General features: G+C 35.3%; 1 protein-coding gene across 1 annotated transcript in view; it reads right to left on the bottom strand.

The window, feature by feature from the left end:
- Positions 1-3,572: 3,572 nt before the first annotated feature.
- LOC137162584 (golgin subfamily A member 4-like) overlaps positions 3,573-13,120 on the bottom strand; it is a gene marked incomplete at its 5' end in the record, with an annotated part of 31,910 nt that continues 22,362 nt past the window's right edge. Inside the window, 2 exons of the mRNA XM_067562455.1 lie at positions 3,573-4,336; positions 8,991-9,077. Of these exons, the coding sequence (XP_067418556.1) occupies positions 4,316-4,336; positions 8,991-9,077 (108 nt within the window). The remainder of the gene's footprint in view (positions 4,337-8,990; positions 9,078-13,120) is intronic.

Below are 13,120 nucleotides of genomic sequence, written 5' to 3'. Positions count from 1 at the left end.
AGCAGACACTATATTATGCAGAAAAAGAAACCATGATCTATGATAAGAAAGAAATGAAAGTTGAATTAAATCCATGGAAGGGGGTATTAAGAAGATAGAACAGGGCGTATGTTGAATTAACTTTCTATTTAATACATTTTATAAAATGTAAGTTTATTCAATAAAAGGACAGCTATTTTCCTTGCTGATCAGTAGCTTGGGTCTTGGTAAATTTTAAAGACCTTAGTGCTTGGTAAATTTTTCAAGCCTTGTGTTTCTTATATGTTATATACATACATGTGTGTGCACATGCAGGTGTGTGTATGTATAAATAAATTATACAGTGTGTTTTCAATGAAGGAAAGTTCAACAGAAAATATCTAAATTTTTTTTTTTGCAATATTCGGTTCTAAAATTACAGTTTGGACAAGCTTGAGATCCTATCCATTGCCAAAAGGCAGCCAGTAACTTTATGAGCCGGTCTTTCAGCTATATATATCTAAATAGGAAAGTTTTGTAATTCATAGTATTTACAGCTGGAATTTATTAGGTTATATCTCTATTGGCATTACTATCAGTATTTTAGTATGCTCTAAGAAACACAAAAGCCACCACATATAAGGTGAAACACTCAAGGAAGCACTTTTTCTACACTCATGAACCGTTGACATTTTCTTTTTTAATGCTAAAATAATTCCATGCTTACACATTCTTTTATAAAGTTCTGGAAGTAATTTTCTTGAGTTTTGTTATAAACTCAAACTGTATCAGAGTCTTGTGCTTAACACCATTTTTATTACCATTACATTAAGAAATAGCAATTTGATGAGTAAAGAATTATAGAACTTTTTAAAAGCTTTTAAATAATAGTGAATTTTGGGAGCATTTTTGTTTGTGCTGTAAATAATTAAGAAAGCTTGATGGTAACTACGTAAGGCGCTTTTTTAAAAATAAGATCACTTAGAATATGATGGCCACTGAGCTTAGAAAAAAATTAATTTATTCACTTCAAGTTGTAGTAATGTTGTTTAAATAGTGTGACTATCAATTTCATTTCAGTTCACTGTATTCAAGTCATGGTTGACAAATAACAGCTCTGAGGTAGTATCTTGTGAGAAGGTGGGGGAAGTGATCAAAGCTACATGAAAAATGTCCAGATGGCGAGGCATGAGACAAGACACTGGAAAATACAAGGGGTTATAAACTTCAGTGTCAGGGTAATAGGCTGCTAATGCATTTAATTTCCCATGGCATAAGATGATGTATACCTTATATGGAAACCTAAGCTTGAAATGTGTATTTAAAACTTTTTGTAATGGTATTGATAGCAAAATTATACAAACCCCTAGAAGGCCAGCCAGGAAAGACTAGAACATACATTCTACAAATTCCACACGTACAAAATCTGAAGTCTGCTCATCTGCAACCTTGAACATTAGCCAATATTCTGGAGAACGAGTTCCCATACACAATACAGAACATACAATGGAGAAACAAAGCAAAAAAAAAAAAAGGCTCTTAAAGCAAAACTACTAAAAGGAATATTTCTGTGAGAAAGCATCAAGCATATCATATGCAGTGAAAAAGGGGAAAAGGTCATAAAGAACAAAGGGAAGCCACAGTGGTCAGAGAGTCTATTAGTGATGGAAGAGTTGAAGATATTTAAGTTTGAGTATCAGAGGTTTATCACAGCAAGCAACACAGAAACACTCTTCTATTTATATCACGTTTGATTGTTCAGGATCAGAAGAGAATGATTCAAGATCTCTTCTGGACATCACTAGCTATCTAGAGAGCATGTACAGTACTGAACACTAGGAATGATCTCTGTTTTATTAATTCCACGAGGGTACAAAATTTTGGAGATGAACTGAATGGGAAATGCATTTCTTGAAACTAAGCACCCCATAACAGGGTCTCCTTCTACCTGCAAATATTTTGCCATGGATTTATTTAGTTGAATAAGAATCCTCAGTAACATCTTTCAGGCAGGTAAGGCTATTAAAAGACTGCTCACCTCCAGAAAACATGTTACAATGTTTAAATGTTTTGTTTAACCCTCAAAAGCCACTTGTCAAAACCAAACCAATAAGGGACTGATTTCCTCTCCTCTTCATTTGTTTGTAGTGTGGAAATGTGTCAGTGTATTCTAGGTTTCTATTTCCTTGGTAAGGTATGCATCTACATTTCTAATGCCGGGCTCTCAGATGAGAGATAAAACAGAGACCCTCTTGGGTCATTAAAGATATCATAGTATTTTCTAACAGAAGTATTTAATATTCAAAGGATTTCAGCTTAATTCCAATTGTGGGTAATTACATTCTGTCCTATAAAAATGCCCCCAGTGTGGAAAAAAAATACTTTTCATTTTCTGCCCCAAACTTCTATTTCGGAAAATATGCTCTGTATCCTATACCCATGTGCATGAGGATTACACATTTTCCGCATTACTCATGAATGATGATGAAGGATGAAGCCACGAGATCACACCAAACTGATGCCATTAAAACTCTCCTCCTGTCATGTATACTGTATGTTATTGTACTATGCTAGTGCCTAGAGCTCTAGTCAAGGATCAGGACCCCACTGTGGTAGGTGTTGTATGATGTGTTTTACAGAAATATTTTAGAAATGTTTTAGGTAGTATAAAAACCAGAATTCTTTAATTACCATATGTCCAGCTATACAAGCCTTGGAGGGAAAGTGAAAAACTAAGTTTAGAAAATCAAGTGACCTTATTAACTTTTTCTTATAGAACATCTCAGTTTTAAGGTCTGATACGTTAGTCTAACAGGGCTTCAAATGTGCATCTTGTATTTCTGGCTTTCTACATGGTAGCTGTCAAGTAAGGTTTAAAGCTCCTTTTTTGTAGCCTTGATGAGTCACAAACAATCAGCTCTTAAACCCATTGTTAGTACAGGACCGAGGAGTGTTCTCTCTTTGGCCATGGAGCAAATACTGCTCCGGCAAGAGTTTTATTTGTTAAATAAGGTGGTAGGTATTTTATAATGGTGGTTAACGGAAACAAAAATAACCAATAAAACCAACAACCCTGAAGTTGCTTGGACATGTGGAATAAGGTATAGAGGTAATCCTTGCAGAGAAACTACTAGGCAGAGTACAGATGAGAATTATTCCCCACAACTATAAACATTTGGGATGGGGTGTGTGTGTAAGTTTAACCTTTGTCCGGATTTACAGTACTGTGCCTGATATCCCTGTAAATAGAGAACAATTGATCTTTACCCACATGGGGTCTACCTGGATGTGGGTATGTAGAGGATCAAGCCCCTTTTTGTATGCTAATATACATATAACAAAATATACCAAACCAAGTTACTGTCTTGCTTTCCAGTTGATCATGTTTTCTATGTCAGTCACTTAGGCTATGATCCTTCAGAGATTTATGCATTGGAGTGTCCCCATTAACTTTTTACATGCCTGAAGTTACTGAGTCTTGGCAGGATCAGGGCCTTAGATTGTAAATGTTCCAAGCAAATATTGACTTATGGTCTTATCTGTGGTCTAGTACAAAGTTGCTGCTCATTAAAAATATATGTAGAATATAAAAAATACACACAATTCCAAACCAGTATAGTAAATAAAACTTTATTTCATTTCAGCTCCTGCCAGATTAGCATTGCCAGTCACAGATCAGCATATGATACAGTTATGTATTAACTATTTACAATTTACAGTAGTGTACTTCTTCAGAAAATATAAGTACAAAAGCTAAGCGTAAACAAATGAGGTACTAAAATTTGGATTTATTGTGAGCAAAAGCTTAAAGAAATGGCCTTTAGCAAACAATCAAAAGATCAAATTGGAAGAAAATATTTAAACAAAAATGGCCTAATTCACCAGGAATCACCCACTAAGTGCTATCCACCCAAAAATGTATTGCACAATTCATTCAGTCAAAAAATCAAAAATAAATAGAAGAGACAAACCGTTAAGTTCAACTCTTTAAAACACCCAGTGAAACCTGTATTGAAATACAAGAGGTGGGGAGAGTGGGGGGGAGTCTAGGTTACAGTCTTTTTTCTTCTCTTTAAAAAAATAACCTTTAACACAAAATAGAAGATGGTAGTCAATACGAGGAGAAAAAAGACTCATCACCAGATAACCACTGATTAGCATCTCTTCTCAAGGCAGTTTTAACTATATTCATGGTCCAAAGGGTGTGTTTATTTTTTTTTTTTTTTTTTTTTTTGTCTTGCTGCTCCATCTGGGACCCTGAATAATAGTTTTTCCTCTTGTCCATTCTCAATGGAGAACAGTGATATGAATGTATTTCTAAGCAGCATTGTCATAAGACATTACTATCACAATTTCTTCAAGATGGTCGTAGCCATGACTAGGGAGAAAAAAAGTAAATAAATGTTACATTATAAAGAGAAAATTACAAGCATTTTTAGTATTAAAATAAATAAATCAGGAGAGCAATTGAATCTGGATGCTGGAGAAAATGAATAGGAGACAGAAAAATCTTGGATTTGAGGTCAGGCTGAATGACTATTTTGTGATTTTGGGCAAGTAACTCACTTTCTATACATTTCAGTCAACTCAACTGAGAAGCTGAGTAAAAAGAGTAAGGCCCCACTGGAAACTAAATACTGCATCTGAACATCATGCCTAGTTAAATAAAATATAAAACTAAGGTTTAGAATGAGAAAAAATGTTATTCCCTCTTTTTTCCTATCAATGCCTCTATTTAAGATGACAGGAAAGTAACAATGCTCCAACTCAGAACAATTTTCTGCCTTGGCCAATCATGGATATAAATCCCTCGTACATAATCAAGAAGTGTACACTTCACATTTGCAATGCAGTCAGCATCGTCTTGATCATAAGCTGCATGGAGGCAAGAATAACATCGTATTTGAGGACAGTAAACTTTCATAACCCACTAAAGCTTTTAAAAACTAGGACAGCACAATTTACTCCTACAATGAAATTTTACTAGATTATATAAGATTTACATGAACTGGCCTCATCTATGTTAATAAAATGACCTGTTGCTGCCATCATGGTTATCATCAAGCCTCTTCTTTTCCTCTCCTAAAGGATGCTGAAAACCGTTTTACTGACTGAAAGGACAAAAAACTTTTTTCCCCAACATGGCTACAGAAAGCATAACGGATTACATCTCAATCATGCTTTCTATAATGGTGCTGAAAATAGTTTTATCCTGCTGATACTGACACTTCAAACATTTTCAACAATAGTAAAGGAAAAGTCCGCTGATACTAATGTCCCAGAGGACAGACACTCCAAATATTGGGCTCAGAATGCAACATTTAAGGGAGTATGAAATAAGGAGAAGAGCAGAAACCTTTTTGCATCTAAGCTTTGTCTGGTTTTAGTTTTAAGGGAGAAAAAAATTAGGCAAACTCAGCATGTCCAGCAGAATTTGTTTTGAAATATTATGAAACATTTTATATCAATGATATTATCAGAGTGCTAATCCAGTTACATTATGCAGAAAGTTGAGACTATTTACTTCCATGTCCTATTCCTGTGGACCACTACTGCTTTTAATTTTTACCTTGAGTGGTCTGATGCACCCTTTTCTTTGTAAGCCAACCCAGCCACTCGGTCTCTAACACTATGGTTCTTTGTGCATACTATGAGGGTCCAATCAAAAAGGTCTTTTCTTCCCTTTCTCTACATTGTTGTTTTCTGTTATCTCCGACCCATGGCCTTGAGCCAGCAAAATACTGAAGCATGTGCTGAACTTTAAGTAGGTTTGAAGTCTCATTTGAACCCAACTTGAAGTTAAGCACATGCTTAAGTGCCTTACTGGATCAGGGCTCATGTATGCAATATTTCATTTTAAGTATTTTATTAAATTGGGACCCCTTTTGATTTTTATATGGCATAAGGATCCATTTTAAGTACCAAGTAAGTGAGCATATTCCAGTAATTTGACTTACCTATTTGCTTATTCAAATAAGAAGCCCAGAAAATGATAAAAGCACAAATAGAACAAAGCCAAGTTCAATATATTTTGTATTACAGGGTATTGGATTAACAATCTTTTTCTACTCCCTTTTGATGTATCGGGGGTTTGTACAGCTCTGAATCAATATTTGAAAAGATGCAAACTCTCCTCAGATCAGAAAATATATTAATCTTGAGACTGAAGTTTACTTCTTACAAACTTAGCTTTCTAAAGTGAAATATAATAAACAGTTTGTTTAGGGGTATATTACAAGCTTATTGTGCAAAGAGCATTCAATAATTATGAACAAAACCAGGGAGGAGAGAAAGAAAAATCTAGCAGAAGGATAATCGCATGCTTTAGATTTGACCTTCAAATAAAACACAATACACATATTAGGCTTCACTCACCCACATGCTAACTAAGCACAGACTGATGGAATATTCAGAAGATACCACTGCGAGGTGAGGTAAACTACAAAGCCAGGAAGAAAACATCTTATTGGAATGCTTTATTAATAGCACAAATACGAGCTCAGTGGACATCTTGTGCTTACACATGAGGCTGAGAGGATTAGACAGAAACAACACTGAAGTAAATACTAATGTACCAAGGGCGATATCTCAAGTCAATTTATCTGTGATTTGTTTATAAACTTTCAAGAGAAATTCTTAGATGTACGTCCATTATATAGGTAAGGGAAGGATCAGGCACTAAAATGGTAAATAAAACTAACTAGTATCCTTAACTTACTACTGTGTAAACTGTGTTTTATTTCAGTAGTTAAACAAGTTGACAATTTATGCTTTTAAAAGTTGTAAATATTTCAGGCAAAAATTAATAGGAATATCAGACTTTTTTCCTATCAGGATAATCAAAGCATTCCCTATTTGTTTAAAAATATGCATTTATGCTGTAATTTAGACAATTTATTCCTCTAAAAAGGAAAAAAGTATTTAATGCATGTTTTTCATATACCATCATTCTTTAATATGCTTGGATAGTTTAGTCTAATCCCAGCAGTCTAAATCTGTTTATTTCTAACACAAGTACATCAAAAAGTTTAGCAAACATCTAAACAGGTGCTACTCCAGGCATACTAAAAAGGACAACAAACTGGTTAGACATGTTTAATTTTTTATTAGTTGAATGTTCACCATACACATCTCTGTTGTGCTTCAGCAAAATAGACTGAAGAATTTTGAAACAGGGCAAAGAAGATTGTGTATTCACTTCATAATTAATGGTGCACCTGACTTTTCACTAAGCCCAATTTTGCCTCCCAAAAATTCCCCCCAAAAGTTATATTGGCCTCAAAATTAATAGGCTAGGTCTGAGGCCAAAGTAAGATTATTATACAAAACCTGAAGTGATCTGGACAAGGGGTTTCTGAATTAGGATACTCTAAGCTTCTGAACACAGTTAAAATCTTTGTCATTTTGTTAAAAAATGAAATGGCAATGGTATATGAAACTTATTTAACTTGACATCCCTAGAAAATATTTTGTGCACAACATTTGATTGATTAAAGTCAAATTACTGAAGTTAACATTTTCTTTAGTATCAATATCAGAGAATGAATGCTCCTTGCAAGCTTAGTGCAGGATGCCAAACAATTACTGGAGACCTAAGCTTTCACTTAAAGATAAAGCTGGTCTCTAGCCCTTTTTGTAGAGACAGATCTCAAAACATAACTCAATCACCAGAAGGGTTTGTCAATGGCAAAAAGACAGCTTTCCACCTGAAGGCTTGAGAGGGGGTTAAAAAGGTAAAGGTCTATTAATATCTGATTAAATTACCTTTGAAGACAAGCATGGTGCTAATAATTTCAGATAACACGGTGCAGATACTTTTAGTGTAAGGAGTGCTTAACTTGGAGAGGAAATTACACTCTTTTTGTTTTACTAGTTTAAATAAATATTTGGAGATTGGAATGCCTTGCAACCTTGACTGAAATCAAATACTTATCAATGTTGCTTTTACAGCATAGTTCCCCTTCAAACAAAACACCTTCAACACCCCTTCAAACAAACAAACAAAAATCTATAATTTTGCTTGTTGTGTTCAACTCTATGTTAACAGTAACTGAGCAGCACAGCAGATAAAATGGAAGATGTTTTAAAAGTTTGCTTCAAAGAGATCAATGTGTTTGTGTGATTACTTAAAGTGAAACATACAACTACCTAAAATAATCTTCACATCTGTCTCTGAAATTATCAGAGATAGCCAAAACCTGTAGGGAGGGAAGGATAGAAGAAACCAGACCAGCAGAATAAGTACAAGCTACATTTAACTCTTACTTTATTTTACTCTTATTTTATTAAATTGGCCCACAAGAACAGGGATGTGTGAGTTCAGACATGGCATAGAGAAAATATTTTTACAGCCTTTAAACTAATATAATGCTTGTTACAATTCTTATAAAATAGTGATCATGCAAGGAGTGCTTTTTCTGATTAGCACTGTATCTTGCTTTCCTGAAAGCATAAAGTACTTTTCTCCTGGTCTTGTAATTCACTTACTTGGAAATCTTTTTGTAAATCAAAGCACCCTTCAATTCCTTAAATAACTGAAAATCTAGCCCTTTAGGAAATATTAAAGTCACTAGTATAATATGAGTTCCATTCTGTCCCTCCCAAAATCTAGATTTCTCTATGCTCACATGACTTATCCGATATTGGGAGAGCTGAGGCGGCTTTCAACATTTGTTGTCAATTTTAAAAAGACAAAAATTGTTCTCTTTGAAGCAGAAGTACTACTGAAGACAAAGCAAAACCAGGTGGGCACAGGAGTTACCATTTTTTCTTTTAGTAAGGATCGATAACTATACATGGCTACATAGTGCTCCCATTGCCACAACCACCAGTGGAGCTGCTCCTGTACTAGACCAGTGGTGGAACATATCAGTGGAGACAAGGTCCTTACTTCTTTCTTTTGTCATAAACTCAAGCTTACTTCTACAATGGGAAATTCTCCTGAGGAAGGGAGGGAATGTTAAACAACCAAGTTTTCCCTACTTATGTCTAGCAGCCCATGCACATATATTCAGTCTACCTACATGGCTTACCAATGGACGAGCATCTTCTCGTTCTAAGATCTTCTGAGCTTGGTCAGCTGGGAACTTCAGCACTGTGGTTATAACCTTTGCCATTGTCTAAAGAAAAAAGTTAATGGTCTGTAAGCAACTTAACACTCATAAGAAAAGATTAAACTGCTGTTTAACAGTTAAAAAAATTAATCAAAGTTCTGTATGTTTTTAGTAATGTCAATGGAAGCCATTGCAAAAAGAGTAAGACATGCACATTAGTTTCACATCTCATTTGCTTGACAGATGGTATGTATGTGAATTTAATGGAAACAAAGATTCTTCAGTTTATATTATCACAAACTGCTGCTACCACACAACAACTTAAGCTCTATGGTAAGCACAAAGCCCAAACACTTTAACCTCTTTGTCAAAATAGTGCTATAGGCTACTGTTGCATAAAATTCAACTCTCACTGGGATCTCTTCCTATGAGCAATCTAATCAGTGTGTCACTATAAGGAACATTTTTAGTCACATGAAATAATGCTCTACAATTCAACTGTATTCACATCAGCCTGACATCTTGTAAAACAAATCCAGAAGAACAAGCTACTGCACAAGCAGGTCCAAGATTAACTGCAGAACTTCATTTGTGGAAATATTCTTGACAGCTGTATCCTGCATTGATACAACAAAGTGCTTTGACATCCTCTGATGAAAGGAGTCGTAAGTAGAAAACGTTATTAGTAATGTTAATTAAACTCATAACATCTGTATGAGATGGGGGTAATTCTTACCTGTTTTGTATGCAGAAAACAAAACAGAAAACGTCATGTCAATAATGATTGACATATGACAGTAACACATGAGGTGGCAGAGTCGGGATTACAACTCTCATTTTAGCGACCAACATACTCCCACCTGAAAGGGGACTTAATGCTTCCATTTTCATTTTGGTCAAGCAACAACAGAAAATAAGGGGGAAGGAGCAACGGGAACATGGATGAATATAGGTGGTCATATGGTTTTGTAAGAAATGTCAGGTACTTTTCCTACATGTTGCAACAGCTGTAGATACAGCTCTAACAGAATGTGCTTTAAGAGCCATACTTGCAGCTCCTACACAATGCAGTGGTGACAAGATTGCTGCCCATCTACTGCTACTGTATCCCACCAGCTCCTCCAAGTTCACTAAGTGAAGAGGGGACAGTACGAACAATACTGAAGCAACTGGAGGACAGAATTGACCACAACCATAATAAAGGTGAAAGGGTAGACAAGGTTAATCTAATGTATATTTAGATATAGCTTCTACCTGGATATAAAGCTGAAAGAATTCCTCTAGTTAACATTTCTGTTCAATCAGCTTAATTTAGTTTAAGCCATTTACCATTCATAATTCAAATCCCTCTAATTGAGTTAGATATATTGAGGAATATCTCTGATGCCAAAAATCAGTACCACTTTTCTTTAATTTCTCTTGTCAAACCCCTCATCCACCAGTTAGGACTGGAATATCACATAAAACAATGAACTCGGGATGTACACCCACACTTACAGGACAGCTACCTCTGAAGCCCTCCCTGTTAACTTCAACAGGACACAATGGTATGCACAAGTTAAAGAAAATAAACATGCATTTCAAATATTACATGAAAATACATATTTGTATGCGCCAACTCAAACAAACATTCTTAAAACCTTCTTTCTTGAAAATGTATGTTTTGTAATTTATCACTAGCATTGCCTTGAAATTCTTCAAGTTCTTGCAGTCACAAGGGAAATTTAGAAATAAAATTCTTTCAGGTCCAAATGATTGCAAATAGCATGAATAAAACTTACAAGCATTTTGGAATTTAAGACTGTATGCTTTATAGACAAAGTGTGTACCTGATCATGTCTTTACTACCTTGATTATATTTTACTAGAAAAAGCCAGGTGCAATATTATAATAATTCCTAGCTTTCATATATGCATATACACAGTAATAAATTCTGCTAAAAGAGCTGATCTTTTACATTACTACTTACTGCCAATTCTTTCAAATTGTATACAAATGTCCTTGCAGTAGACAATATCTTAAACAGTTTCATTAATGGATTTTTTTTAAAGATATCAAGGCACTCTATAATTTGAACAATACTGCTGCTCAGAATTGGAACTCACAAATTTCACCATGAAGCTGCATATAACTGTCCCATGCTGTCACACAACTCACTACTTGTTGCAACATGATTAAGTATGAATTCCAGGAACCTGCACGCCCTGTGCTTAAGTGTACAAGCCAGTAACAGCGAAAAGTGTCTAGGTTCTGAGAGCTCTGCATACATTTGGCTAACTCAGAAATATAGGATGGAAATCAACAAAAGCTGGAATTATGACAGATCACGCTTCTATTTCAATATTTGCAAAACTGCCTATGTAACCGACACATGTATTGCACACACAGGAGGCAGACAGACAACACACAGACTGGCATTCTGACCCTAGAACAGACTCCAATTTGAATAATGAAATTGTGAGTCTGAGCATCTGTAAAAGCAGTGCTATAGATTTCTCTAAGAACTATGCTTTTAGCATGCTCGATAAACAAAACTTCAACATGATGTCTTAAAGATGCAGTTTAAGTATACTTGGTTAATTCAGTTATTCACATGGTAGTTGAAAACATTATTATTTTACACTCAAGAGTGTGCTATGCATCTCACAGTATAGATAAACTCAACAAGGTGCATTCCCAGAAAAGTTTACACTGTAATTTCACACAATACAGTAAAGGGGCACCAGATTAATTAGAGTAGGAAGACAGTTAAATTACACTGGTTACTCAAAGGTGTATGTAGTGTGACAGAACAGTTTGTTTTTATAGTTTTCAACAAGTTAATTTTTACACACACACACACACACACACACACACACACACACACACACACACACACATGAAATACGTATTAAGTATACATATATGATATTTACATTTATTTATATGAAATAAAATAAAATGTCTTAGATAATTCACTTAAGGTCCATTTCTATGTTGGTTTACCCAACGTGGGATTTGACTAGTGGTGTGACAAATCACTTAGAGGAAGGCATTCCACATAAAGGGATGATGATATGCAAAAGGGCATAGGTGGTTATGAGCATGGTGAGCAATTAGGACACTGGGGCTGGTATCATTAGAAAAGTGGTGTGGGATGCAATGTGGTTAGATTAGGTTAATTAAGTACGCAGAGGATGTTATGTAGCGTTATGAAGGTAAGCACAATTTGAACATGAAGCAATGCATAAATACAAAGAAGGGGTGAGCACGATCATATCAATGGGCCAAGAAGATCTCAGTTGCTGCATTATATTTGGGGTGGGGTGGGGTGAGGGAATGATGAAAGTAGCAAAGATATCAGAGTAAGAGGAGGTTGCAGTAAATAAGATAGGAGATGTTTAGGACCTGGATGACATTTTGCTGTCTGGATACATAAAAGAGATTAGATCTTAGAGATGTTGCAGATGAAAGGGAGGTAGGAACTAGATACTGCCTGATACGAAGGGCAGATCACTCAAAGATGATTCCTGGGTTGCAAGCCTAGGTGACAGGGAAGATAGTGATGTTATCAACAGTAATAGAAAATGTGAGGAGTGGATTTTGGAGGGAAGAAAAAATTAGGTGCTTGGCCATGTTAAATTGCCTGAAAGCCATCCAGAAGCAGAGGTCAAAGAAACAAGGCTAAGATATGGGTTTAAATGGAGGGAAGCCATTCGGTCATGGGAGGGAGATTTTTATCAGTATAGAGTTCATAGTTGACGCAAACTTAGTAGATGAGATCTTGCTAAAGTGTGTAACTTCGAGCACAAGTGAGGAGATAACTAGAATGTTGCTATGTTTAATGGGAATTTCAGGTTTCATTCAGTTTTTACCCTATTAACAATATAATTTGCATGGTTAGTTTTCAAACACATGCAATAAATCAACCCCATTATTACTGTGATCTGAATTTGTTCAGAGAGGAAAGCATGGGCTGTCCCAGAAATTTATCACTTCTTTTAATTTTGTGAGTGTGCTGTTAGTCCTGCTACCTTGATTCTTTGGTGATAACAGACAACCAAGTAACTATGAATACTAAACAAAGAACACAATCAGACATTTGCAAAGAGCTGCATTAAAAGGACATT

Source organism: Emydura macquarii, unplaced genomic scaffold, assembly GCF_026122565.2.
Source record: "Emydura macquarii macquarii isolate MOO-44397 ecotype Brisbane River unplaced genomic scaffold, CSIRO-AGI_Emac_v2 contig_2432, whole genome shotgun sequence".
In the NCBI taxonomy this organism is placed as follows: domain Eukaryota; kingdom Metazoa; phylum Chordata; order Testudines; family Chelidae; genus Emydura; species Emydura macquarii.
Note: the sequence above shows the minus strand (reverse complement) of the source record. Positions and strands in the feature narration are given on the sequence as shown.